The 27742-nt window shown below is 52.6% G+C and overlaps 3 protein-coding genes across 6 annotated transcripts; 2 read left to right on the forward strand and 1 right to left on the reverse strand.

Moving 5' to 3' along the window:
- The first annotated feature begins 80 nt into the window (after positions 1–80).
- Positions 81–1118, forward strand: TMEM88 (transmembrane protein 88). The gene is made up of 2 exons (XM_042966711.1): positions 81–336; positions 453–1118. Exons 1-2 carry the CDS (start codon positions 124–126, stop codon positions 720–722), a joined length of 483 nt encoding a protein of 160 aa, XP_042822645.1. The 5' UTR covers positions 81–123; the 3' UTR covers positions 723–1118.
- Positions 1119–1597: 479 nt separating this feature from the next.
- On the forward strand, positions 1598–4593 carry LOC102971631 (cytochrome b5 domain-containing protein 1). 4 transcript variants are annotated; one of them, XM_042967561.1, is made up of 5 exons: positions 1598–1686; positions 2968–3221; positions 3329–3405; positions 3546–3764; positions 4329–4593. In XM_042967561.1, the coding sequence occupies exons 2-5, from the start codon at positions 3038–3040 to the stop codon at positions 4557–4559; spliced, it is 711 nt and encodes a 236-aa protein (XP_042823495.1). In that variant the 5' UTR covers positions 1598–1686; positions 2968–3037; the 3' UTR covers positions 4560–4593. The 4 variants fall into 4 exon arrangements, with proteins under 4 accessions (XP_042823495.1, XP_042823494.1, XP_042823492.1 ...); XM_042967560.1 differs by having other exon boundaries at positions 1605–1686; positions 2965–3221; XM_042967558.1 differs by lacking the exon at positions 1598–1686 and adding an exon at positions 2780–2870.
- Positions 1676–27724, reverse strand: NAA38 (N-alpha-acetyltransferase 38, NatC auxiliary subunit). The gene is made up of 5 exons (XM_042967565.1): positions 27640–27724; positions 27154–27250; positions 2334–2671; positions 1971–2154; positions 1676–1832 (listed from the first exon to the last, which is right to left on the reverse strand). Exons 3-5 carry the CDS (start codon positions 2412–2414, stop codon positions 1720–1722), a joined length of 378 nt encoding a protein of 125 aa, XP_042823499.1. The 5' UTR covers positions 2415–2671; positions 27154–27250; positions 27640–27724; the 3' UTR covers positions 1676–1719.
- Positions 27725–27742: the final 18 nt, after the last annotated feature.

Consider the following 27742-nt stretch of genomic DNA (forward strand, 5'->3'; position numbering starts at 1 on the left):
GGGGTGCCCGATCCCGGAGCCGCATTCCAGGATAAGGGGGGGTGGGGAGAGGCCGGGCCGGGGGAGGGGCAGGAAGGAGGGCTATAAGGGCCGCGGCCCAGGCGGGCGGGAGCCAGGCCGACCATGGCGGATGTCCCCGGGGCGCAGCGAGCGGCTCCGGGCGGCGGCGGCCCGGAGCCCCGGGACCCCCTGGACTGCTGGGCCTGCGCCGTGCTGGTCACGGCCCAGAATCTGCTGGTAGCGGCCTTCAACCTCCTCCTGCTGGCGCTCGTGCTGGGGACCATCCTGCTGCCCGCTGTCACCATGCTGGGCTTCGGCTTCCTCTGCCACTCCCAGGTGAGCGTGCGCCCCGAGGTGCGCGGGTGACCGCGGACCCCGGTGCTGGAGGCGGCGGTGGGGTCCGTGGGCCCGGGCCGCTCGGCTCGGGCCCGACGCCGGTTCTGCTCCCACAGTTCCTGCGCTCCCAGGCGCCGCCTTGCACGGCGCACCTGCGGGACCCGGGCTTCACGGCCCTGCTGGTCACCGGATTCCTGCTCCTCGTGCCGCTGCTCGTGCTCGCCCTGGCCAGCTACCGCCGCCTTTGCCTGCGCCTCCGCCTGGCCGACTGCCTCGTGCCCTACAGCCGAGCCCTTTACCGGCGCCGGCGCGCCCCGCAGCCGCGGCCAACCCGGGCCTCACCAGGGTCCCAGGCCGGCTCCACATCAGGGAAGGTCTGGGTCTGAGGACCCTCGAGTCGGGAAGTACCTTCACGACCGCACCCGCTTCCAGTCGCCCCAAGGACTTGAAGCCCGCGGGTCTCCCGACCTTCCCCGTCCCCGCCCCTGCCCCAGCCGGGTCCCAGCATCCCCTTGGGCGAACCGGAGCATCTGTGGACCCAAAGCTGGCTGAAATCCGCCACGCCCCGGAAAACCCACTTTCTTACTACCTACATCTGAATCCTGGACATCTGGGCTGGGCCCTGTGCACATCACCACTCCACCCCCAGCCCTCCCCGCCTCCCACCATTCGGACGAACCTCGCGTCCTCCTTTCCCGGTGCAGCTCCTCTAGTATTTACGGGCTGGGGGGCGAGGTTCGAGGGGTAAGGAGTGACCCCACATCAATAAAGAATTGATGAACTGAATGCGTTGCTTGGGATCCTGGGAACAGTGAGACGGCACAGATTCTATCACCCCCGCGCGATGCCCAGGAGCAGGAAACATGGGGCGGGGGGAGGGGGAGGGGGGGGGGGCTCAACAGCGCATCCTTCAGCCTCCTGGCCTTCCCTTATCGCATTAGCCCGTTCTTCCTGGCCAGACCCCAGAGCTCTCTCTGTCCCTGACCCTGAAGTCACCTCTCCATCAATAGAGAGGAGAGGGCCCAGCCTCTGTCGCCTGCCCTGCTCCCCTTGGGGACCCGAGCCCGTTCTCTGACCCCAGCTCGGAGGAACTCGGTGTTGCCAGGCCGGGGAGGGAAACAATGGGCCTTCCGGAGCAGGATGACACCCCCTCCAGTCACAATTCTGGAGCAGCAGCGTGGGAGGGAAGATGGAGGGGCCCACCCTGGGGCCTGTTAGTCCTTAGCTCATCCCCACCCCCCGAACCCCGGGGAACCTTTGGCACCCCCGGACGCCCAGGCTGGGTGAAGGAGGGCTGAGAGCGCTCCCGACGTCCCAGCTACACTCGGACACGAGCCACTTCGTTTACAGGTTTAATGGTCTGAAAAGCCTGCGCGATCGCGGTCAGAGATAGGGAGGCCCTGCCAGGCTCTCTCTTTGCACCTCAATAGAAACGATGTGGTGGCCGGGTACCATGGCCAGGCCCAGCACACGGGGTTCTCCCGCAGAGAAGGAATCTGGAAAGAAGGGTCAGAGCATCAGGGAGGCAGGCCAGCGTCGGTCCCGCCCCTTCTAGTCCCAGAAAACTGGGGTGCAGCGGGTGGGGGGGGGGGTGCCTCGCGGTGAGGGCTCCGCCGCATTCCCCGGGCACTGACCCGACGGTTTGAGGAACTCCTGCGCCGAGCCCAGGATGACATTGCAGTCGCGGTCGGTGCACAAGAAGCAGCCGACCAGGGTCCGTCCATCTGTCATGCGAATGCGCATAGTCTTGTTGAGCAGCGCCTCCAGCTGCTGCCGGGCCCGCGCAGCCGGCGAGTCCTCGCGCTCCCCGTCTGAGTCCTGCGCGGGGCGGGACACGCGCTGAGACTGCGCCGCCCACCCACGGAACCACAGCTCCCGACAGCCCGCGGGGCGCTCACACCAAGCCCAGAGGCTGCCGGGAGCTGCAGTTCCCCCTTCCGTCCCCCCATCTTGCTCCCCGGCTGCCCCTCAATCCCGGCACTCGAGCCCGCGCTAACCCCGGCGCTGGAGCTGCTTTGACGCCGGCTGCAACAACCGTTCTCCTCGCGTAGCAGCATGGTTGGTCCGGCTCCGGCCATTTGCCCCCGGGCCTCCTGAGGGCCCTTCAACTTCTCAAGAACCTTTCGGGTCCGGTGGTCTGAGATCTCGCGAGTGCTCCCGACCTCTCTTCTTTCGCGAGATCACCTCTCCTCCTCTTAGTCTCCTGGGCAACTGCAGAGATCTCGCGAGCTTCTCTTCTCCGACGCTGAGGCTCGCTGAGGTCTACGGCGCCGGATGTCTTAACATATCGCGAGAAGTTTTGCCTCTTTAGTTTCAGACCTAGCCGTTAGGGACCCTGGAATTAGCGAGAATACCTTTTTTCGTAATCGCACTCCACCCCACCCTCCCTTGCTTTTGCTGCCTCGCGAGACAGTCAGTCCTAAATATCCCTTTGTAGCCCAGACCACTCTGAAAACGGAAGGTGTTCGCTTTCGCCCGGAACCCTTGAGCACGCAGCCCGATCCCTTGAAAGCCAGATTCGGACTACGTTTCCCGTGAGCACGCGCAGCCCACGCTCCGCCTCCTTACCCGCGCAGTGTTTGATCTCGGTGGCCGGTGGCCGGAGAGGGACAATGGTTTCCATGTCAGCAGATAAACGCGCTCGCGAGGGGGAAGAGATGCAGTGAGTGAGAGCGTGCCGAGAGCGACGAAGCAACGGGAGATGGTGGCCGATAGTGCAAGAGCCATGCCGCGCCGAGGCCTAGTGGCCGGGCCAGACTTTGAGTTTTTCCTGCGTCGGTATTTCACGCCGGCCGAGGTGGCCCAACACAACCGGCCGGAAGACCTTTGGGTATCTTACCTGGGATCCGTGTACGACCTGACACCGTTGGCTCAGGAGTATAAGGGTAGGGGCCGTGCTCTGGGCCAAGGCCAGGGCGTACGTTGGGGGGGGGGGGGGGGGCGGTGCCCCGTTCTTGGGTGGCTAGCATTGACTGCGGCTGCTCCTTCCCAGGAGACCTGCTGCTAAAACCCATCATAGAAGTCGCAGGCCAGGACATCAGCCACTGGTTCGATCCGAAGACCAGAGACGTGAGTTCTGCTGGAACCCGGGTTGGGGGCGGGGGGGGGGGTAGGGACACCGGAGAGCGGGGTGGGGAGGAGAAGCCGGGGCGGGCCGGGGTCGGCGATGGTGACTGCTCCGAGGCCCCTCCCCGAACCCCGCTTTAAAGATCCGCAAGCACATAGACCCGCTGACCGGCACCCTGAGATACCGCACCCCCTGGGGCCGCTTTCTGCACGTCCCGCCGCAGCTGCCCCGTTCCGACTGGGCCAATGATTTCGGGAAGCCCTGGTGGCAGGGGTCGCGTTACGAGGTGGGGCGGCTGTCCGCCAAGACCCGGAACATCCGCATCATTAACACGCTCACATCGCAGGAGCACATGCTGGAGGTGAGAACCGGTGCCTGAGGGCAGGTCGCAGGGGACCGGGGAAGCCCAGCAAATCGCCAAGGAGATCTTCGGGCCCTTAGATCTCCATGGCCAGTGGGAGCAGCGTTTTCTCCCCCTCCAGGGGCAGACGGGGGAGAGCAGACCACCTAGGTCTCCAGGGTGGGGAATCGGAGGCGTGGCCGGATCACGGGGTACATAAGCCCGGGGCACAGTTCAGGCACCTCAGTGAGGACGGTCCTGAGAAGCTCTTACGGTGCTGTGTTTGGGATAGTGACTGTAAGCAGACTCTCTTATTAGTGTCCTCGATTGTAGGGGTGAGGGGAGGCAGCAGTGACTGTGACCCTTTAAGGCTGTTTGTTAGAAGTGGCTGCCATAAGGACCGTAACGCTTGGCGGCCGTTCACCGCATGCTTCCTCTCGGGGACCGTGAAGTGCCTAAAAATACGGTCTACCAAGGGAGGCTCTCTGATCCCAGCTCCGTCATCTTTTGGGCTCCTGGCCTTTGTTTGGGGCGTGTGCGTTCATTCCAGAATTCCGGGGTGGGGGGTGCTTTCATGTTCTGCAGGTGGGGGCCCTGGAGTCGATGTGGGAAATCCTACACCGCTATCTCCCCTATAACGCACATGCTGCCAGCTATACGTGGAAATATGAGGGGAAGAACCTGAACATGGATCATACCCTGGAACAGAACGGGATCCGGGATGAGGACGACGAATTTGACTATCTCAGTATGGACGGTGCACCTTATACACCCGCGATACTGCTGTACTTCAACGACGACCTCACAGAACTGTAGGAAGGGAGATATATGCTCATGTAGACTTAAGATATATTCTGAGTTTGGCTGCTTCTGTGTCCTGTAGGAAAAGAGGTGGGTGTGGCGGTGCTGGAGCCAGACCCCCTTTCTGTTCCGGCCGCTGGCCTGTGGTTCCCCATGTGTCTCTGAGGTGTACGAGTCCCGTTTCCCAGGCCCACTACACTTTGCTCTGAGAGAGTCGGAGAGCACGCGAGAAGCGCATGAATTGATTCCCAGGAACGATCCAGAAGGTGCGGGATCTCGGATTAGGGAGACGTCGAAGGGGTCAGTCAGAGCTCAGGCGGAACTGTCCGACGGTCAGAGAGAGAGAGGTCCCCCACGGGGATGAGCGACGGAAAGAACCTCGTGGCAGCGATGGAGACGGGCCGGGCCGCAGGGAGACAGGACCTTCCCCAGGCGGGAGCAGGAAGTGTCGGTCACTGGCCAAACAAAACTGCCTTATTTCCCTTCTGAAGAGCAGTTGGCAGTCGCAACCCAAAGGGAAGAAAGGAAGCGAGCGGTTAGCAGGTAATTCAGGCTAGATCTTACGCTACGGGCTTTGTTTGCCCTGCTTAATACGACGACCCTGTAAGAGGGACACCATCACCGTAAGGCTTTGGAAGCTTAGAAGGACTTTTTGTCCCCGTTCGGCTTTGTTAAGCGATTGATGAACCTGGCGGCATCCCAGCTAGCGAGTGGAGGGGAGCTCCCTAGGCTCGGCAAGGTTTAGTGGCACGAAGGCACACTACTTCGTGGCTGGGGGACAAACTCGAGAGAGCATCTCACCGTCGAGGCTTGCTGGAGGGGCAGGACGCCGAAGCCCTATTGTGTGGTTTGGTTGGTTTCTGCAGTTACGGTCTTTGGAAGGGAGTCAGCAGAGTTCTGCAGGGGCCGAGCGGAGGCAGGGGGGAGGCAGGGAGGGCTGCCAGCTGAGCAGGAGCTATTGAGGCTGCTTCCTGGTTGATCCCACAGCAAAATTTTCTTCTTTTTTAGAGGAGAAGAGGTAGATGCGGACCGGCCGCAGGGAAAACGAGTGGAGGAAGGGCCTGTAGATGGGGGACAAAAAGCAGGCAATCATGACGGGCCTGGGCCCCTCAGGGAAGGAAAGAATGTCTGCCTTGCAAGATGGCAAGCCTTACAACAGTAATCTAGAGAGGAGCTAATGAGGTCAGGAAACTCATGTGACCAAGGGACAGCCAGCGTGGCGGGGGAGCAGTGGCCAGATGTGTCCCCTTCAACCTCAGCAGGGGCGGGGAACGAGAATGACAGACCGGTGGGCTTCCTGATGGTCACAGGCCCAAAAGAACTGGGGAGAGGTGCGTGCACCTGCTGGCCAGGGGTGCCGGGGCCCGAGCAGGGGACCGCGAGGCGCTGGGCGGGCCGCCGAGGTGCTTTCTGAGGGGCTGGCTGGGAAAGGCACGGACGCAGGTGGAGACAGGTGCTGGCCTCGGCCCTTTCTGAGCTCCCCGTGAGACCGAGGGCCTCCGCTCAGTCCCACGTAATGCGAGAGGGGCCGTGAAGTATCCGGGTCTTTCTGATGTTTGGTCCACTCTGGGGTTGTTTCACATGCGTCCAGTTAAACCGACGCCTCGAGAACCCGAGCCAAGCGGCTGCCCTGGGGCCTGTGCCTCCGGGAGGGGCCCACACCTGCCCCCCTTCCAGAGTCCCCTACCTCAGTGTCTCCTGCCAGAAGCACACGCCTCTCCTCGCACCCTGGTCACTCTGCAAGTCATTCCCAGCTCCTAAATGTCCCTGGAATCCATCCTCTTTCCGCTTCTGCCCCCACACACCACAGTCTGAGTGAGCTCTGGAAGCCAGACCGAGGCCTCTGGCTTTCCCCCTTCAGATTCTTCAGCGGCTTCCGGTTGCTTTGGGAATAAAGCCCTCTAAGTGCAGAGATGCTGTGTAAGCCGGCTTCTGGCCACCTGGCAAGTCTCACCTTTGTTCCGTGTTCCAGCTGCACGGCTGTCTCGCGGTCCGTGAAACGTGCGCCTGCCCCAGAACCTTCACGCATGCCGTTCCCTCTGCCTGCACACCCTTCCATCTCCCACCTAGCTGAATCCTCAGTGGTTCTTCCTCAGGAGAGCTTCTGGGGTTTCTTGGTGTTGAAAGCAAGACTCTGCCCGATCATTTCTTAACGCCACACACATTTCAGAGTACTTCCTGCAGTTTAAACTTTGAAATTATGGATGCAGTTGGCTGGCTGGCAGCTAGAGAGTAGGGACCATGTATGTCCACCCTGTTCACCGCTGTGTTCCCGGTGCTGGGCACACAGTTGCTGCTCAATAAATTTTGATGGTATGACCTCAAATGTTGAGTGAATTCATCCGTCTGGAATAACTACTGGATGGGATGTTGTGTCCTGGGTGGCAAGTGAGGCCACCTCCAGCCACAGGCTTCTGTCCTGGTTCCCTTGGAACCAAGCCCAAGCCCTAGGGGCCTTCTCACCAGATTTGGGGGGAAACCTGTCATTCCCGCGGACGCCACCAGGTGGCCGTACTCGCCTACGGAGTCGGCGGCGGGGGCGGGGCGGCTAAGGGAGGGAAAACCCTCGCAAGTTCTAAAAAGGTTACAATGAAAGGCGGCCCCGCCGGAATTTATAGGTGGGAGGGAGGGATCAGAAAAGAAGTTAAAACCACATGGCTACTATTTTATTAGCTTTGGGTTTACTCCTGTTCTAGATTTTTTCCACAAACTCATGCCAGGAAAGGAGGGACAGCCCAAGGTGGGGGTCTGATTACAGGGGTGGGTGTGCTCGGTAGATCGCAGAGCTGCGGAAGGGATCGACACCCCACGTTTCAGAGAGAATACGGCACACGGGTTTATTAACACGTATGGGCTTTAGCGCGGACGCGAGTAAAGTTTTTCACGAGGCACCACTTGGTTCTCTAAATACCCAAGGCTGGGTATTTGCGGGAGGAGGACGTAAATAACGCCTGGGCCTAAAATCTAGAAAGTAAATAGCACTGAGTGTAGGGTCCAAGTCCTCTCCTGGCGACCTCTTTGGTTGTGGAGGGAGGGGGGGGGGGGGGGGGGGGGGGAAGGGGGGTGAAGGCAGAATACCGAAAGGAAAGCTGCCTGTCCTCAGGAAACCACAACAGACTCAAAGGACTCAATGGGCAAGTTTCCCCTGAGCCCTGCTCCCTAAGCGCATAGCACCAAGGATAATAAAGACCCGGGTGTCCCCGCAGGGAGCCTGCCCGCTCAGTGGGAAAAAAGACACACACGTGCACACACACACACACACACGGAAAGATAAATGAAAACAGTACATGATAAAGGACCAAATTATGGCATAGAAAAAGTTTCCACCCTCCTGGCAAATCGCACGTGGATTCTTAACCTGGATCTCCAGAAGGGCAGAGGTAGTTTCTAAATATGGTGGGGTGGGTGTGCGTGCGTGCGTGTGTTTGCACGTGCGTGCAAGCTCATATACGTATTATTTTGGAGAAGGGTGGGTGCTATAACTTCCATCGGTCTCAAAACGGCCCGAACCCCGCCCCTGAAATAGTACCCCCCCCCCCCCCCCCCCCCCCCCCCCCCCCCCCCCCCCCGCCTTGAAAGACCTCCGGAAGCGAAATAGCAGAGGCGGCGATAACCACGTGGTCCCAGGATTCCGGCCACCTGTCTCCACGCTCATCTGTTACACCTGTGTTGCCACGGCCGCCAAGCCCAACGCCGTAACCCCTCGGGGCTAAGTTTATGGCCAGTCCGAAACATCTTCCTACCTTCCCGAATTCTGATCTGGACGGACCTCGGGGCTGAGTGGGGGGATCTACCCTTCAGGCTTGAGCCTAACGCCCAGTCATGACGTCAGAACGAGTTCAATGCTCCCAGCCCGCCCAGCGAGTTTAGGTCAACCACACGGAGGTGTTGATACTGGGAGAACGGCCGCTTGCCGACAGAGCAGCGAGCGCGCGTGGAGGGGTTGGTGGTAGAGAAGCAGAGTTTGAAGCCTGGACCATCCTGAAAGTCGAAGAAGGCTAGGCATTCCAAATACAAACAGGTACGCCGCCCGAGCACCGGGTCCTCTAGGCATAAGGGAAACACTCAAAACGACAACAACCGTAAAGCTGTGCGTATGTGAAGGGAGGTCGCCTAAGAGGGGTCAGGGGGAAAGAAGGCCGAGATGAGGAGCAAGGCGGTGGAGAGAGTGCTGGAATGAAGGCCCCCTCCCCCTGGGAATGGCTCAGTGGCCGCCTTTTGGAAGCTTGCGGCTTGGTGGGAACTCGGGTGTCCAGCGTCCGTCTGACCGAGTCACCCCTGTCTGCATCCGCCACGGCCACGTCGTGCCTGGCACAGAGGGGTAATGCCTACCTGCTCCAGGAATTAACCGTACACGTGATCCCTGCTATCTGACATGTGTGAACCCAGGACCCGAACAGACCCACCTGATGTGATGTCCCCTGCCACTTGCCAGCTCCGTGTGGGGGGAGCACACACAGTGGACAGTAACACCTGTGCTCATCAATGGCGCCCGCCCTCCTGTAAGGAGGCTGACATATCCCCCTTGTCCTTTATCTATGTCTTTTTAGGTTTTATTTTGTATTTGAGAGAGAGAGAGAGCAAGCAAGCAGGGGAGGGACAGAGAGACGGAGACAGAATCCCAAGCAGGCTCCAGGCTCTGAGCTGTCAGCACAGAGCCCCACGTGAGGTTAGAACCCGTGAGCAGTGAGGTCATGACCCGAGCCGAAGTCAGTAGCTTAACCATCTGAGCCACCCAGGCGCCCCATCCCCTTGACCTTAGAGGACAGCCTGGAGAGAACGTATTTGGCTGCGTATCACAGGAGGTCGACAGCCGGGGCCTAACTACAAAGAGTGAGTTTCTCTCAAACGCTGAGTCTGTGGTGTCGTAATTCTGCGGGCCGGGTCATCGGGGTCTCCGGGAGCTCTTCTGTCGTTCTCGGGGTCATCACCTTTCTGCCGCTCTACCGCTAGCCTGCGCGGTGGGCAGGAAGGAGGAAAAGGGAAGGAAGATCACGTCTCTATCGAAGCAAACATCTGACCTTTGGCCGCAGCTCACGGGTAGGAAGCGCACTCCACAGGGGACCCTTGGCTGCAAGGGAGCCGGGACCCCGTGTTTTCTACTGACGTCCACGACACGGGCGGGGAGCACCACCCTGGACGGAGGGCACGGATACCGGGTAGGAACCAGTGATCCTCCCGCAGTCACGCTCAGGCGCTGTATTCATCCATTCGTTAGCCAAAAACCAATGTCGTTGTGCCAGGTACTGTCTGGGGTCTTGGGGACACGGAAGGGAACGAGGCAGGCGAGGCTCCTGCTTCACTGGGACTTAACGATCTGGAGGGATAAACGGTGAACAAAGGACAAGATCGTCTCAGATGGTACTAAGAGCTATATGCTAGGTACGCCTGTGCTCACACACGCACAAACATATATAAATACACACACGCACACGTGTGCTAAAAGTACTATAAGAACAGAGACGCCAGGGGCAGCTGGGTGGCTCAGTCGGTTCAGCGTCCGACTTCGGCTCAGGTCACGATCTCAGGGATCGTGGGTTCGGGCCCCGCGTCGGGCTCTGCGCTGACAGCTCAGAGCCTGGAGCCTTTCTCAGATTCTGTCTCCCTCTCCCTCTGCCCCTCCCCTGCTGATGCTCTGTCTCTCTCGAAAAAATAAACATTAAAAAAAAAAATTGAAAGCCCTCGCCTCAAATCCAAGGGCAGGGCACCGGCCTCACTCCTCAGAGGGAAGAGGGGCAAAGTTACATGGTAGTAAAAGCATGTTGGGTGTGGGACATTACAGTGGCCATTTTGGGGGTAACCCTTACCCTTGTCCGGGAGGCCCTGCAGGCCCAGGCTCTTGTGTCCCGAATTGGCCTTTCACTTTCGGGCCCCCCCACCCCCACGCAAGCTCTCTCCTGTCAGGGCCTCCATGTTTGTTGTCCTCAGCATGGAACATTCCACCCACCGCTCAATGTCTGGCCAGCTCCCGCCCCTCAGAGTCTCTGCCTAAGTGTCACTTTCTCAGGGAAGTCTTTCCCGATCCCTTCAAATACGGCAAATATTTCATCGCACCGTCTCGGGTTGCCTCGCAATGAAAGCACTCAGTGTTTCATTCACTGTTTAACGTCCGTTCCCCCTCCCTTCTTAGACTCTAAGCTCCGGGAGGGCAGGCATCCCGTCTCTTATCTGCCGCTAAACACGCAGCTCCTCGCTCAGTGCTCAGCCCAGGGCAGTTACTCAAAGTTCAGAAAATGAACAAATGGGTGAAAAATGCTACACGCGGGCTATGAAATGCCTCGGGGGACGTCGCAGCCCAGTCTGGGGAGGTCAGTGGAGGCTTTCTGGAGACGCGTCTCCTCCGGCCGAGACCTGAAGGACCAGGACGAGGGAGCCGAGGGAGGAGGCAGGGGAGGGTAAGGAGAGTGGGGAGGACAGGCTCCCCGTGAGGAATAAATAGCAGAAACACCGCAGAGGTGGGGGTGGGGGGTGCAGAGAGCTCAGGAACAGAAGGCAAAGCTAAGAGACGGGAGGCGGGGGAGGGTGGGCGACGAGGGGTGTCGAGGCCAGACCAGGTCGAGGGAGGCTTTGTGCACCTGGCTGTTTGTGTGCTGAGATATAGTTCACACACGATACAGTTGCACGCCTTTCCGAGCGTGCAAGTCAGGGTTCAGGGTTTTCCAGGGAGAACGGCACGATCAGACTTGCATTTTAAAGACGTGACTTGCCTACAACGTCCAGAGAATGGACTGGAGGGGAAAGAGGGAGGGGAGAAGAGGGGAGACGGGAGCCCACGCCACTGCCGCGGTCCAGGAGGGACATGGGGGTGGCTGGGACGGAGTGGCGCTGGAGGTCGGAGAAGACGGACTGAAGACAGAATTGTGCGGCTCAATAATTTCCCGGGAGCACGTCTGGGGCAGAGGGAGGAGACAGGGGAGGATGATGAGTGTGCGGGTGGACAAGGGGCTCCGACTGGGGAAGAAGGGGGTGTGTGGTGAGCCGGCGTCGGGGGGTAGCTCTGGGGCGCAGATGCAGATGTCCCGATCTCCCTGGCTGCGTGGCTCTGGGCTAGACTCATCGGTGTGGGGATTGTCAGCTGAGTCACTGTTGCCAGATTCAGGGGTGAAGTCACCTTGAGGAATGACGGCGAGGGGCCGGGGGCGGGGGAGGAAGAGACTCAGAAGGAAGAGCCAGAGCGGCGAGAGTGACCGGGGAAAATGGCGCCATGGAAGCCAAAGAGAGTATCTGATGGGGGGTTGGGGTAAACAGTGTGAAACGTTCCACGGAGATCAAGGCGAGGACTTGATTGTCCGTGGACGGAACAAGCAGCAAAATAGGAGTCCGGCTACGGTCGGATGAGGCGTGAACGGCCCAGGGGCGGAAGGAAGCCGACCACGGAAGGCTCTGTGACCATGCACAAAATGCGTTCCTGTCTTGAGATTACGTTTCTTTAACTGTAAACTATGAACAGTAGAAATAAGGTTTCGCCAAGGATAACAGGCATGCGCCAGGGCGCGGTCCCTCCGAGCGGGAGATCAGAGAAGGTAAGGTATGGAAATGTGCCCAGCAGCACGAAAGGCCCTTTGAACAGGCACCCCAAAATGTGAGTCGTCTCTTCCTTTCCTTGTGCCAGCCGCTATATATTTAGTAACACACGCTTCCTGTGGGATTTCCTGAGACTCGGCATTATTCAGCATCCAGGTGACCTCTGTCAAGTTCAGGGCACGGGTCGACCGTATCTGCGACTCACATTTGGCTGCCAGCCCAACAAAAGTGCGCCTCCATTAGGAGAACTGGGTCCAATGACCCGTGGATTGTCTCCTATGGTTCCCGAGCGGGGCTTATGTCTGGGAAGCGGGACAGAGCCCGGATGGGGGCCAGCTGTCGGGCGCAAGAGAACTAGAACCAGCCCTTTGCTCCCTCAGTTTAAGGGAGGTGCCGTTCATACCTCAGGTCGCCCACGCTGTCACCTTCAGTCACCTCCAGTGAACCTCTTAGAAGTGAGAAAGGGCCAACAATGTGACTGTTTAGAATACTAGCTCCCAACTATCGAGTGTCTTCGAGTCAGCACTTTCTTAAGTGAGCTCACGGAATCCTCACCACGACCAGGTGAGGGAGGCAGGGGTACCCTGCCTCACAGATGCGGGGCTGAGACCTGAGGGCTAAGGAGTTTGCCCGAGGTCACGTAGTGAATGGAAGAACTCGGGACACCAGGTGCTACCTGACCCCAAAGCTCAAATTCTCACGGGGTTAGGGGTGGACAACTTCATTCCTTGGCTCTGGAGTACATTTTTGGAGTTACACAGTTTGGGGATGTAGAACCTTTAAAAAAAACAAAAAACAAGTGATTTTAAGTTGCCAATCGTATCTAATTTAGTCTAAAATTAAAATGACCCTCATTCAGAGAGCTAGATGGCGAGAAGAAGGCCCACGAACGGGCCAAGGGGCAGGAAAAAGCCGGCTTGGGGTCAGCATATACCATGGCAAATCTAGAATCTGAGAGACAGTCAGCCAGGAAAGGTGTCAGGGCAATTCTGCTCCAACAGCCAGGGCTTGACATGACATGGCATTCGCAGCCGGCCAGCCAAGGCACAAGCGTTAAGAAATTGTTAAAAGGGAAGCGTCAAAAGGGAAGAAAGGTTTGGTTTTTGTCGTTTCATACAGGACCATTCCGTTTCCATCACGGTGGTCAATCAAAGCAGGTCTAAAGGAAGCAGAGAAGAGAAAGACAATGATTTGTGGGAAAGACAAAGAGCAAGGGAGAGGATTTAGCTAAAAAGCCAGCAATTGGGGCGCCTGGGTGTCTCAGTCGGTTGGGCGTCCGACTTCGGCTCAGGCCATGATATTTCACAGCCCGTGAGTTCGAGCCCCGCGTCGGGCTCTGTGCTGACACCTCGGAGCCTGGAGGCTGCTTCGGATTCTGTGTCTTCCTCTCTCTCTGATGCTCCCCTACTCACACTCTCTCTCTCTCTCAAAAATAAACACTAAAGAAAAATTGTTTTTAAAAAAGCCAGCAATCGAGGTAGAGGCAGATGTGAGATCACAGAAGGCAAGCAAAGACCACTTCCAGAAGGGCGTAGCAAGTTAAGAACTCAGAAACAGCCTCTCTGTCGGCAACCAGGAGGCTGTGGATAGTCTGGTGGCAGTGGCTTCAGAGGACCTGGAAAGCGAGAGTGGTCAAGTAGGACAAAGAGGATGCAGCGAAATACACAGGCTTCGTGCCCGTGTCTCCGGGGAGCCCTCTCTGATGTTCTGTCTCCGGGAGAGAGCTGATAAGGTCTCCTGCCGGAGCGGAAGGTGGAGGAGGTGTGGCAAATGTGAGGAAGCTTTGGAAAAGTGGCCACGGAGACCTGAAAGAAAGCGGACTAGGGAAAAGGATTTCTGAGCCGGGACGCCGGTGGGCACGGTCGTGGTGTTCTCTTCAGCAGCACTCTGCACGCTGGGTGTGAGGGTCACAGTTAGAGGTGCGCGGGCAGAGGCTCAGGAGAGGACACGACACTGGCTGAGATGACAGACCACAGACTCTACGTTGGACAGGGAAGGAGGTGAGGACCCGGTAGAGCCCGATGAGGGAGGGACTAGAGTGTCTTATGGGTCCAAGAACAACAGAGAAATGAGCTAGAGGGACAGAAAGTTGTGGGCAATGCGGGGGGGTTTGAACCCCGTTATTTCAGAAGACGTAAGTCCTGAGCCACCTCCACCGGTGTGGAATGGACAGAAAGGCCTCTGGTCAGGGAGTCAGGGGCAGGACTGAGCCCGTGTGAGTCTGTAGTGAGTGAGGGGAAGGATGAGGGCAAGCAGATGCAGCCTGAGAGTGAAGTTCAGGGCTATACAGCCCATAGGAGCCTTGGACAGGGGCCTGTCACCTGACATGGGGGAAGCTGGGATCAACCGCTGGTGAAAAGAAATAGATTCCTTTACGTATGTGGTTTCCAGACTTATCTGCCACGTCACCAAACTTTGTGACCAAATATTTGATCCATTCTCCTATCTTCTCTCTTTCCATATACTTTTAATTTTTTTTAAGCTTAGTTTTCTTTTTCATTGCAGAACATGTGTTCTTTACAGAAAATTCCAGGTAGGCAAGCATAAAGATGTCAAAACAAAAGCACTCTTATTCCTATCACTCAGCAGAAACCAGTGTGAACATCTCAACCACTTCCTCCTAGTACTTTCCTATCTGGCTGCGATTATACTACACGTATGACTTTATATTGCTTTATGCAACTAACATTAGATCTTAAGTTGTTAAAAAGGAATCAGGATAGAAGAACAGTGGTTTTCTCTAGAAGGGGCACAGACTGGGAAGACGCTGGAAACTTCTACGGTGGTAGACATATATATTAAACAAATTTTTTTAATGTTTGTTTTTGAGAGAGAGAGAGAGGGAGAGAGAGACAGAGCACGAGTGGGGGAGGGGCCAAGAGAGAGGGAGACACAGAATCGGAAGCAGGCTCCAGGCTCCGAGCTGTCAGCACAGAGCCTGATGCGGGGCTCGAACTCACAAACCATGAGATCATGACCTGAGCTGAAGTTGGACACTTAACCGACTGGTGCTGGTGCTTGACGTATTTTACATCTTTACCTGGCTGGTGTTCATACAAGAGTACGCGTATGTAAAAACTCAAAATGTACACCTCAAAAAAACCCCAACCAAACAAAAAACAAAAAGAAATTAGATCATAAGCATTTGCTCGTGCCATTTCGTCAATGTGGAAAAAGGTTAACAATCACCAAATCTAGAAGAGTATACAGGTATCAACAACACAAGAAATGATGGGTATTGGCGAGGGTCTGGAAAAAGGGGAACCCTCATGCACTGTTGGTGGGTGTGCACACTGATTCAGCCACTCTGGAAAACAGTATGAAGGTTCCTCAGAAAGTTAAAAATAGAACTACCCTACCATCCAGCAATTGCACTGCTAGGTATTTACCCGAAGAATACAAAAATGCTAATTCAAAGGAATCCAATAAATCCAATACCCCGAAGTTTAGAGCAGCATTATCTACAATAGCCAAACTATGGAAGCAACCCAAGTGTCCATCGACTGATGAATGGGTAAAGAAGATGTGGTACAGGGCGCCTGGGTGGCTCAGTCAGTTAAGCGTCCGACTTCGGCTCAGGTCATGATCTCACGGTCCGTGGGTTCGAGCCCCGCGTCGGGCTCTGTGCTGACAGCTCAGAGCCTGGAGCCCGTTTCAGATTCTGTGTCTCCCTCTCTCTGACCCTTCCCCGTTCATGCTCTCTCTCTGTCTCAAAAATAAATAAACGTTAAAAAAAAATTTAAAAAGAAGATGTGGTACATTGTAGATACAATGGAATATTACTCAGCCATAAAAAAGAAGGAAATCTTCCCACTGGCAATGAAATGGATGGGGCTAGAAAGTATTATGCTAAGCAAAATAAGTCAGAGAAAGACAAATACCGTATGATTTCACTCCTATGTGGAATTAAAAAACAAAAACAAATGAGCAAAGGGGAAAAAGAGAGGCAAACCGGGAAACACACGCTTCACTATAGAGAACACACTGGTGGTTCCCACAGGGGAGGGGGATGGGGGTGTGTGTGAAAGGGGTGATGGGGGTTAAGGAACGCAATTGTGACGAGCACAGGGTGATGTACGGAAGTGTTGAACGACTATACCGCACACCTGAAGTTAATATCACACTATCCTGGAATTTAAATTAAAACTTAAAAAACAAAAAAGAGTACACGGGGGTCCACAGCACTCCTTCAATTTTTCTGTTGGTTTCCTTCCCACCTAGACTCACCCGGTATCCTGAATTTTATGTCATTATTTCCTTGCTTTTTCTTTGCGATTAGTTCCCTTCCACCTAATTGGAAAAACTGGAAAATTTTCAAACCTACAGAAAAGTTGAAGGAGGGCTGTGGACACCTGCATACTCTCTTTCTTCGTTTCGTAAGTTCAAAAAGTTGATGTAACATAACATCAACCACGAAGAATATTACAATGAACACGTGTGTCCATCATCTGGTTTAGTAAATATAACAATAGTCATATTTTTTAAAGCCTTGTCTGATCTTCTTTTGAACTTATGAAATAGTTCTCAATAATAGGTAAAAATTTTAAAAACCTCCATAACATTTTAATGGTTTCTAAAAATTCACCCATAAAATTCATGATTTCTTTTGAAAAACATTTTTTAATGTTTTTGAGAGAGACAGAATCCGAAGCAGGCTCCAGGCTCCGAGCTGTCAGCACAGAGCCCGATGTGGGGCTCGAACTCACGAACTGTGACGTCGTGACCTGAGCTGAAGTTGGACACTTAACCAACTGAGCCACCCAGGCTCCCCTAAAACTCATGATTTCAAAGTGTAAAGGTCAGAAGCTCTCAGTATAAGGTTTACAAGATTGCAGGGTTGTCACCACTACCTAATTCCAGAACATTTTCATCATATGCAAAAAGAAATCTCATACCCACTGGCAGTCATTTCCCCATTTCTTCTCCCCTCAAATTCTGGTCAATCACTAATCTGTTTCCTGTCTCTGTGAATTGATCTAATTCTGGGCATTTCATGTAAGTAGAATCATACAGTAAGTGGCCTTTCGTATCTAGTTTCTTGCACTCAGCATGATGTCGGCTAAGTTCTTCCATGTTGTCGTGTTTATCCCTACCTCACTCCTTTTTATGGCTGAATAATATTCTACCGTATGGATATACTGCCCTTTGCTTATCCATTCATCGGCTGATGGGCATCTGGGTTGTTTCCACTTTGGGGTTATGATGAATAATGCTCCCACAAAGATTCACATGCAAGTTGTGGTGGGGACACACATTTCAATTCTCCTGGGTGTACACCTAAGATTGAAATTGCTGGGTCGTACGGTAACTCTGTAGTTCGTGTTTTGAGGATCGGTCGGTGATCTTCTTGCCCTCCAGGAAGCACCTGGCGATACTGGTCATGCTTCCTCCCAGAAACTGTCTCCTTTTTCCACGATAACACTATCTGGTGCACCTACCACTCTAACAACTTCTGTTTCTTCCTTTGGCTTCTCTTCTCCCCTGCCCATTCTTCAAAGTACCCCCAAGTTCTGGCCTCTACTCTTCACTTGATGTGCTAACCATTCTTACTGTTTAAAGAGGTACCAACACCTCCTAGAACTTTCTACCATGAACTTACCCCCCCCTCCCCAGCCTGATGGGGTCAACATACTACTCGCTAAGTACTTTCTCAATCAACACAGACCGCCCTTCTTCCCTCTATCTGCTCCAAATTTTAGTGATCTTTTGGGGCCTACTTCAAATACAACTACACACGAAAGTTCTTCAGTGATCCCCCTCTCCCTACCAAGATCTTTCTTCTCTGAATTCTCAGATTTTATAGCCCATAGCAATTATCACGACTGCATATTGTTGATTAGTGTTTCTGATCTCAAAGGTCTCTCCTCCCTCCACCCCGCTGATCCTTTGGTCACTAAAAAATTTCCAGGCTGCTTTAAAAGATGTACAGTGAAAAAATAAGCTTTCCAGTGTAACTACTACAGTTTCTCGTATATTCTTCCAGGAATATTCCCCAGATATTTACATATCTTTTTCTTTCATCAATGCTGTCATTATAAATATGTTCTTCTATACCTTTCCTTTCTTCTCTTTGTACCCCAATTAGTTTTTTTCTTAATTTTTTAATGTTTGTTTAGTTTTGAGAGAGAGAGAGAGAGAGCATGAAGAGGGGAGGGGCAGGGAGAGAGGGAAACATAGAATCTAAAGCAGGCTCCAGGCTCAGCTGTCAGCACACAGCCCGATGCGGGGCTCGAATTCACGGACCATGAGACCATGACCTGAGCCGAAGTCGGACGCTTAACTGACTGAGTCCCCCAGGCGCCTCTACCTCAGTTAGTTTTTAAACTAGAACTGAACTAATGTTTTCAAAAGTTTAATTTCCATTACATCCGCTGATTATACTTTGCTTATGTATTTTTCTCCTCAAAAAACTAGATTAGTGAAGAATAATTTCTTTACAGAAATCATACTACTTTTTAAGCCATTTGGTTTCATTTGCTAAGGTGATCACGAGGCTACTTAAATTTGTTTACACAAACAATAAATATTTTCTCATTGTAAAAGTTCAGAATTCTTTTTAAAATTTTTTTTTTCTTAAACATGTATTTATTATTGAGAGACAGAGAGACACAGAGCATGAGCAGGGGAGGGTCAGAGAGAGGGGGAGACACAGAATCTGAAGTAGGCTCCAGGCTCTGAGCTGTCAGCACAGAGCCCAAAGCAGGGCTCGAACTCATGAACTGTGAGATCATGACCTGAGCCGAAGTCAGTCACTTAACCCACTAAGCCACCCAGGCACCCCTAAAAATTCAGAATTCTAAATAGAGGTAAATATTCCCCTTGACTACTCTTTCCCAAAAGTGGCCACTATTCCCTATTTGATATGTCCAGAATTAAAAAAAAAATTTTTTTAACATTTATTTTTGAGAGACAGAGTGCAAGCAGGGGAGGGGCAGAGAGAGAGGGAGACACAGAATCTGAAGCAGGCTCCAGACTCTGAGCTGTCAGCACAGAGCCCGACGCGGGGCTCGAACCCACAAACAGTGAGATCATGACCTGAGCCGAAGTCAGATGCTCAACTGAATGAGCCACCCAGGTGCCCCTGTCCAGAATTTTTAATTTATAGATAGGTTAGATATAGATAGGTTAGATAGATAGGCATTTATAGATAGGTTAGATAGATGACAGATAGATAGAAACGTATCTGTAGAAACATACAGCATTTTGTTTCTTTGAACATAAACTAAATGATATGATAATGTATATATAGTTCTGCAGCTTGCTTTTTGCCATTCAGTAGTAAAGAATCTTACCACATACATGTAAATCGTTTTCTTCTTTTTTTAAAATTTTTTTACATTTATTTATTTTTGATAGAGACAGAGCACAAGTGGGGGAGGGGCAGAGAGAGAAGGAGACAGAATCCGAAGCAGGCTGTCAGCACACAGAGTCCGACGCGGGGCTTGAACTCACAAACTGTGAGATCATGATCTGAGCCGAAGTCGGACGCTTAACCGACTGAGCCACCCGGACGCCCCGTTTTCTTAATTTCTTAATTGCCGTTTTCTCATATTTCTTAATTGACTTAGCTGGTCCTCACTGTTGGAGATCTGGGGCATCTCCAATGTTTTGCTATTCTAAGCGACGCTGTAATGAATATGTCTGCATGTTTGACCTTATATACACCCAAGTGCGAGGACTGTTTCTCAGGGTAGATGGTAGGAGGTGGAATTCTGTGTCAGAAAACATGTAACTTTGCAAGTGTCCTAGAGGGGCAGCTGGCTGGCTCAGTCAGGAGTCAGTGTCATGAGTTTGAGCCCCGCGTTGGGCAGACACATTATGAAGGAGGAGGAGGAGGGGGAGGGGAGAGGGGGGAGGTGGAGGTGGAGGTGGAGGGGGGAGGAGGTGGGGGAAAGTAGCAGCGGCAGCAGCACAAAAGTGTACTAGATACAACTGAATGGACTATTGCCAGTTCTGGTACAGTTGTAACAGGTAGTAAGTCATATACGTGGCCATCACTTTCACGTATTAGCTCCTTTAAAACCCAAGGGCATCTCATTGGCCTTGACGTCGTCTCGTCTCGTATATAGTAGAAAGAACACCAGACTAGAAATTGGAAGATAGGCTCAAGTCCTGGTTCCGTCCCTACCAACCAACTTGATCCTAGGCACTCCTTTCAACATCTGGGCCCCCGTTTCTGCACCTACAAAATTAGATGGAAGCGATGTTTCCTAAAATATGGTACCTACACCATCGGTAGCGGGCAAGATGCTGTTATTTTCACTGATTTTTGTTTCAATAATGACTTGTATTTTAAACTAAGTTAGGAAGTGATTACCCCATCGAATCAAGGATCTTATAGATATTATTTCTCAGTAATATGAAATTTACTTTATTTTTTTTAACGTTTATTTATTTTTGAGACAGAGAGACAGATCATGAACAGGGAGGGGCAGAGAGAGAGGGAGACACAGAATCTGAAACAGGCTCCAGGCTCTGAGCTGTCAACACAGAGACCGACGCGGGGCTCGAACTCACGGACCGTGAGATCGTGACCTGAGCTGAAGTCGGACGCTTAACCGACCGAACCACCCAGGCGCCCCTGAAATTTACTTTTTAAAGGGTATTTGTTTGGGGCGCCTGGCTGGCTCGGTTGGAAAAGCACATGACTTGTGATCTTGGGGTTGCGAGTTGGGAGCCCCACGTTGGGTACAGAGATTACTAAAAAAAATAATAATAAATAATAGAAAAAATTTAAAGGACATCTGTTTAACTTAAAAGTGAACTGGCTTGAAGGAAAATAGCCTGCATCTAACAGTGTAGGCGGTCGGCAAGTAGGGCACATCATGAATAGGATACATTAAGAACTGAAGTTTCTTTCTTTGCCAAATCAAGAGGTTAGATTAAAGCTGTAGGTCCCAGGGGCAGCTGAGTGGCTCAGTCGGCTGAGCATCAGCTTCGGCTCAGGTCACCATCTCGTGGTTCGTGGGTTTGAGCCCCACATCGGGCTCTGCACTGACAGCTCGGGACCTGGAGCCTGCTTTGGATTCTGTGTCTCCTTCTCTCTCCGCCCCTCCCCAACTTGCGCGTGCCCTCTCTCTCCAAAAATAAATAAATGTTAAAAAAAAAATTTTAAAGCTATAGATCCCAGACTTTTGGATTTCAATAACCAGAAAAAATGTAAAAAGAAAAAGAAAAAGTTAGTGATCAACATGGAGTTGCTGACTTTTTATTGTCCTAAACACATCAATGACAACAACAAATATATGCCCATCACCATTATTTAAGACAGATATTTAAAATGTTTTGGATTATAAAACAAGTACATGTTGAAAAATTCTCCAGTTGCACAGAAGTATGAAAAGTCATTCCCTTTCTCTGCCTTCATAACATCTATTGTGGACCTCCTTCCATTAGAAAGGACATTTTTAACAAATTTATAATTAAATACATAAGCATGCATATATGTAACATATTAATACATATGTTAGTATATGTATTAATAGTATATTATAGTATATTATATATATAAAATGTATATAAAATTATATATATATATATATATATATATATATATATATATATGAAATGTATTATCTCAGGGCACCTGGATGGTTCAGTCAATTGAGTGTCGGACTCTTAGTTTCAGCTCAGGTCGTGATCTCACAGTTTGTGGGATCCAGCCCCGTATTGGGCTCCCTGCTGATGGTGTGGAGCCTACTTGGGATTCTCTCCCCGCCTCCCTCTCTGTCCCTCCCCCAGTCGTGCTCTGTCGCTCTCAAAATAAATAAATAAACTTAAAAAAAATGTATAATCTCAAAACAAAGGACAGATCTTCTCAGCAAAGGGCAGGTGGCAACCTTACTTAGCCATTTGGAAGCCACTGGTTTAGATGATCTTCTCTCTAAAATTCCATGATTAAGTCTAGGATATCCTCAGTACTTCCATGACTTCCGTTATTATCACCAATCTATATATTTCAAAAGACAATTAGGACGCTCTTTAACATTTCCTTGACTGGGAAATCACAGATGGCAAAGCGCTTTTTCAGTCCGTTGACCTGCCTGTTCCACGAGCACACGTCTGTGCTCTACCAATCACTGTCACTGGTTCCCTACGTCAGAGTTGTAACCTGGGGTCCACAGATCTCAGGGTGTTCGTAACACTGTGAAAACATATGTGGTGCTTTGCATACACCAGCTGATCCTGGAGCATGAAGGTCAGGGGCGCTGACCCTTCGTGCTGTAGGAAATCCGCGTACAACTTTTGCCTCCCCGTAACATAACTACCAATAGCCTACGGTTGACCAGAAGCCTTGCTGCTACCATTAACAGCTGATTAGCCATGTTTTGTCTGTGGGTTATATACCGTGTTCTTACTATAAGGTGGTGAGAAAATAAAATGGTATTAAGAAAACCATAAGGAAAATACGTTTACAGCCGCGTACTGCCTTGATAGGTACCGTAAGTTTACGTCGCCTGTTTACAAGATGAATCATCTGTCGGTCCCTGCGTCAATACCGTCCGACAGGGCACCGCACGCCGTCAATGCGCAGGACTAACACGGGGCGTCAAAAATGAAAAGGTGACATATGGTCTCTCAGTGTTTTTGTGCATAAGTTTGAACTTTCAAAAATAGATTTGTGTAATATTTTAAGGTAGAAGATAAAATACACTAGTAGCTACGTGTATTTTGTGCATTCATCTAATGCCCTTTTCTTAATTTCGTCGACGTTTCTAGGCCATGCAGTGCATCCCCAAGTTTCCTCAAATGATCCCACATCTCCAAAATATCTTCGATATACTTATTGAAAAAATCCAGGGGCGCCTGGGTGGCTCAGTCAGTTAAGCGTCCGACTTCCGCTCAGGTCACGATCTCACAGTTCGTGGGTTTAAGCCCGCATCAGCTCTGTGCTCACAGCACAGACCCTGGAGCCTGCTTCGGAGTCTCTGTCTCCCTCTTTCTGACCTTCCCCCACTCGCCCTCTGTCTGTCTGTCTGTCTCTCTCTCTCTCAAAAATAAATATTAAAAAAAATAATAAAAAAATGTACATATAAGTGGACCCGCACAGTTCAAACCCACGTTGCCCAAGGGTCAGCTGTATACTGTTTTTCTGGGGGAAGGGCTGATAACTTTCTATGAACCAAAAAAAGAAAAACAGAAAACAAAAAAACAAAACTGGAAACACTTGCATTGGGTAAGTTTCTTGCTTTGGCTTTAAAGAAATAATCTTCTTATGGCTTAGGAGTCCCTTACAATTTTCTTCTAGTTCTTTCTCGGGGAGGGGGCCCTCCAATTCCGGTTTGCATTGGACAGGCTGTGTGCCTAAGGTCCTTTTTCTCACCTCAGTGGTCTTCTCATTAAAAACAGGGACCCTTCTCCTCTGCCAATTAGTTAGTCATGTGGCACCTTAACTTTGTATTTGGTTTTTATTTTTTGAAGCACAGGAAGATAGGAAAAGGCAGGGAAGTGGTGTCCACTTTGAAAGCGACTAGCAGCCCAGAGACAGTGAGACCTACAGGCACAGAAAAGAGGCCTACAGACAGACAGAACAGACAGGTACAGACAGACAGAACAGACGGGTACGGACGGACAGAACAGACAGATAAGAGAAAGAGAGGAACCTGAAAATGCAGGAGAGACACGAGAGTGGTGTAGACAGACGATGGCAGACAGACAGGCTGGCAAGGACAGAAAGGAGAATGAGTGACAGACAGGCGGGAGAGAGCACCAGGCAGGCCGGCAGGCGTAGAAAGAGAGGGAGAAGGCCGAGCAAGAAAGGAAGAAAACAATAAGGAAAGCGGGAGAACGACGTGGGAAACGGCGTTCCGTGCCACACCGGGCTCTGTGGCTGAGAAAGTGCGGTCACATACATTACTGCAGGCAGACAGGGAGAACCCAGCAGACAGATGGGGTGATGGAGGGACGCAGGCCAATCAGACAGAAGAGAGGGAAGGTGGCCAATCAGAAGGAGGCTAGAAGGCAGCCCAAGACAGACACTTAGGAGGAAAGACAGAACCGAGAAAAGAGAGGTGAGACATGGAGGGAGGGGAAGAGGGGAGAGACGTGGACACGGAGGCCGAAAGAGTTAAAATCAGGAGTCCAGGCAGTGAAAAAGCAGACAGGGAAGAATAGTGCATTCTCAGTAAAAGTTTCACCACGGTCTTTCCGAAGGGGCCTGGACGGAGCCTGTGCCTTTGTTTCCACCCCCCACCCCCTTCCCAGGAGTTAGCGTCACCATCTCGGAGGTGGCGGGGGAGAGGAGCCCAAGGAAGGAAGAAGAGGGAGAAAAGTTTTCGTGAGAAGCAGTTTCTTAGACTAGAGGAAGACAGACTCCTTGGACGGGCCGAGGTCAACAGCCTGAGGGTGCTGCTGGGCCTAGAAGGATCTAGAGTCACATGCCTGTAAAGACTTGGCGGGAAGGCAGAGCAGGCCCCCATGCACAGGAGCCTGTGCTGACTAACCGGACCTGTGCTTGCACCTGTGGGCACTTCCCCGTTCTTTTCTCGCTTAATCCACAGTCGGTGATGAAGGGCCGGGGAGCCGTGCCCTCTCCCAGATAGCCTGGCGCGCAGACGAGGGCCCTTGGGGGGAGCGGGCCCTTCCAGAGCGTGCCGCACCGGCAGGAAAAGCGTGCTTCTAGCGACCGATCAAAAAGACAGGTGCCCGAGAGCAGACTCAAAAAGATAAGGAACAAGAGGTGGCAAGCCAGGTGAGGCAGGAAGGCCTATGGACAGACTGACAGAGAAGGAAGCATCCAGCAGAACTGGGAGAGGAGGAGGAAGGAGCGCGGCCCAAAGCGAGGAGACTTGTAGACGTGTAGCCCCTTCTCTGGAACAACGTCCAAGAAATGAAGAGTAGTGAAGCCGGCCTCAGGGAGAGGAGCAGGGCCCCGGGGGAGAGGGCCCTCGAAAAATTCTGTACGTGTGTGTGCGTGCACGTGTGTATCACCTACTCAAAAGTGGGGGCGCCCGGGTGGCTCAGGTGGTTAAGTCTCCGACTCCCGATTTCAGCTCCGGTCATGATCTCCCCGTTCGTGGGTTCGAGCCCCGCGTCGGGCTCTGCACTGACAGCGTGAAGCCTGCTTGGGATTCTCTCTCTCCCTCTGTCTCTGCTCCTCCCCCGCTCACTTAACTCTCTCAAAAGAAATAAATACACCTTAAAACTCGATAAAAATTTAAAAAGTTGAGTGACGAGAGAAGACGAGAAAAGAGAAAGTGAGCGGAGATGTGGACAGCAAGAGGCAGGCAGGCAGACAGCCGGGCCAAAAGGCAGGCAGACTCTCTGAGGGACCAGAAATACACGAAGGGAAAGGGATGGCCGGCACGAGGGCGAGAAGTGAGAAAAGGTAGGGTTGGAGGGGGTGGGGTATGGCAAGAAGGCAGGTAAGGCTTTGGGGCCTGGGGGTCACTGACAGGTGCAGGCAAGAGCGACCTCCGCCATTGACGGGATGCTGATACTGCTGGTGTTGAGGAAGCCAAGGGGGAGGAAGCCGACGTGCAGTCAGACTGAAAAGATACAAGCATTAACCAGTGGGATGGCAGCAGGCGAGCGGGGTAGACAGGCAAGCAGACAGACATAAAGGGCGGCAAGGAAAAATCATGAACTTAACAGGCATAAATAAGACGGGAACAAGTAGGAGATAAGAGGCAAACCGAGATAGGGAGCCACGGCAGGGCCTGGAAGGTAGACAAACCAAGAGACGAGGGCTAAAAAAGTGACAGAGACAGGCAGGCGGGGAGACAGATGGCTAGAGAGAGAGAGAGAGAGAGAGAGAGAGGTGGGCAAACAGCCAGAGAAGCAGACAGACAACCAGAGAGAGGAAGAGGCTGCCAGCCAGTCGGGGAGGAGCAGACAGGCGGGCAGGCAGACACCAGAACAGGAGCAAGCAGGTAGAGGGGCAGGCGGAAGCAAGGAGAGCAGAGGGGAAATGGAGAGGTCGGCAGGAGAGGAAAGAGAACAGGGGAGGCGGGCAGGCAGAGGGGACACGGACAAGAGGGAGAACGGAGTGAATGAACAGATCTGTCTGCAAAGCACATGAGAGGGTGACGGACGTGTGGCCAGGGATCCACACCTGCAGCTCATGGGCACATGAGGGCAGGCAGAGGCGCTCGGCGCAGGGGGAGAGGGCACCGAGGCTGGGGGACTGTGGCGCACATGATGTGCAGGGCTGTCCACATACACGTGGGGACACTCTTCACACACACACATGCGCGCGCGCGCACACACACACACGGACCAGAAAGAGGAGGGAGGCAGGCACACGCGGGGAAGAGAGAAGTAAACAGAAACAAGACAGGGCTGGAAAGTCACTTCGAGGTAGAACAGCCTGAGCGGCCAAAGGGACGAGAGAATCAGTCTTGGAGAGAAAACACAGACACACACAGAGAGGCCCACACACAGAAAGAGGGGGACACCCACATGGGCTCGCACAAAGACACCGAGGGAAGGGAGGGAACAAAATGGAACAGAAGAGGGACAGTAGTCAGACCCGGGCGCGGGGATGATACAACAGCGGAGACAAGAGAATTCCAAAGGCCGGGTTCAGAGAAGGCTGGAAATCAATGCTCAGTCTAGTGCATTAGTGTGTGTGCGTCCGGGGAGGGGGTGTACGTCAATAAAGAATGTGTCAGCCTCCCAGGCAAAAACTGGCAGGGTATTCCCTGTCCTGAATCCTGTCCCCCTTGCTGCCCACCTACCCCTCCCTCGTAAGGTGCTCCTGAACACTGGGGGGGGGGGGGGGCTGCTGGGTGGCTCCAGGAGGAGAGAAATAACCCAGGAGAGAGACTATCCCTCCGTGCCAGGGGCATGGGGTGGGCCTCAAGGAAGGGGCAGAGTGCGACAGAAAGAACGGGAGGGAGGTGGAGTTCGGAAAGGTGACCAGAAGAAACAAACAAAAAAAGGGTAGAACGGAACCACTGTGCCTCCTTCCGCGAGCACTGCTCAACGGGCAAGTCCCAGGACTTCTCTGATCCAGTCTCTGGATGAGGCAGCTACTTTGGGGGACTCCTTTTCAGGCTCCCACCTGATCCCCCGAAGCCACGGGGGTACAGCGGGAAATCCTGGGCCAACCGAGTCAGAGGGAGACGTTGAGGGTAACCCCTACCTCTTTCTCTTGCTCAGTCCCAGTACTTTTCTGTGGCAGGGTACCTGGGTTCCTTCCACTCTACCAGTGTCGGAGATCACGGAGGAAGGGAGGTACACTGCAACGCGAGAAAAAGAGAAAACAATTTCACAATTCTCAGACTTGACTCTTTGCCCCCTTATTCTAAAAATCTGTTCTACCAACCCCTAAATTAATTTCCCAAGTCAGATGAATTTTAAGAGTCAAGCAGTTGGGGGAGGGGGAGGGGGAGGTAAAGCAGCAAAGAGTGAAGATAAAATTTACAACAATTATAAATCACCGAAAAGGCTGGGCAAAGGGGAGAATCAAACATGGACTCCTTTGAAAAAAAAAAAAAAAAAAAAAAACTCAATCATCGGATCTATTCATCTCTCCCCCCCCCCCCCCAAGTCACTGGGATTTCTATCACTTTTTTTAAAAGAAAGGGGGAAAAAATCCAGTACCGCTCCTCACTTGAAAGATACGTACACAATTAAATGCGTTTTGACTTCAGTGAGGTATGTAGAAACACAGTTATATATAAACATATATTTCATCTTTTCCTTTTCAATGCCTGAAGGGGAAAAAAAAA

This window comes from Panthera tigris, chromosome E1 (assembly GCF_018350195.1).
Source record: "Panthera tigris isolate Pti1 chromosome E1, P.tigris_Pti1_mat1.1, whole genome shotgun sequence".
NCBI lineage: Eukaryota > Metazoa > Chordata > Mammalia > Carnivora > Felidae > Panthera > Panthera tigris.

What these genes read in the sequence shown, in the direction of transcription:
- TMEM88 (XM_042966711.1), top strand. Translation starts at nt 124, where the DNA reads ATGGCGGATGTCCCCGGGGCGCAGCGAGCGGCTCCGGGCGGCGGCGGC. An exon ending in GCTTCCTCTGCCACTCCCAG is followed by an intron (nt 337 to 452) that starts GTGAGCGTGCGC and finishes CTGCTCCCACAG; the next exon opens with TTCCTGCGCTCCCAGGCGCC.
- NAA38 (XM_042967565.1), bottom strand. Translation starts at nt 2,414, where the DNA reads ATGGCCGGAGCCGGACCAACCATGCTGCTACGCGAGGAGAACGGTTGT. An exon ending in AAAGCAGCTCCAGCGCCGGG is followed by an intron (nt 2,155 to 2,333) that starts GTTAGCGCGGGC and finishes CGCCCCGCGCAG; the next exon opens with GACTCAGACGGGGAGCGCGA. An exon ending in GGAGTTCCTCAAACCGTCGG is followed by an intron (nt 1,833 to 1,970) that starts GTCAGTGCCCGG and finishes CCTTCTTTCCAG; the next exon opens with ATTCCTTCTCTGCGGGAGAA.
- LOC102971631 (XM_042967561.1), top strand. Translation starts at nt 3,038, where the DNA reads ATGGTGGCCGATAGTGCAAGAGCCATGCCGCGCCGAGGCCTAGTGGCC. An exon ending in GTTGGCTCAGGAGTATAAGG is followed by an intron (nt 3,222 to 3,328) that starts GTAGGGGCCGTG and finishes GCTCCTTCCCAG; the next exon opens with GAGACCTGCTGCTAAAACCC. An exon ending in CGCAGGAGCACATGCTGGAG is followed by an intron (nt 3,765 to 4,328) that starts GTGAGAACCGGT and finishes CATGTTCTGCAG; the next exon opens with GTGGGGGCCCTGGAGTCGAT.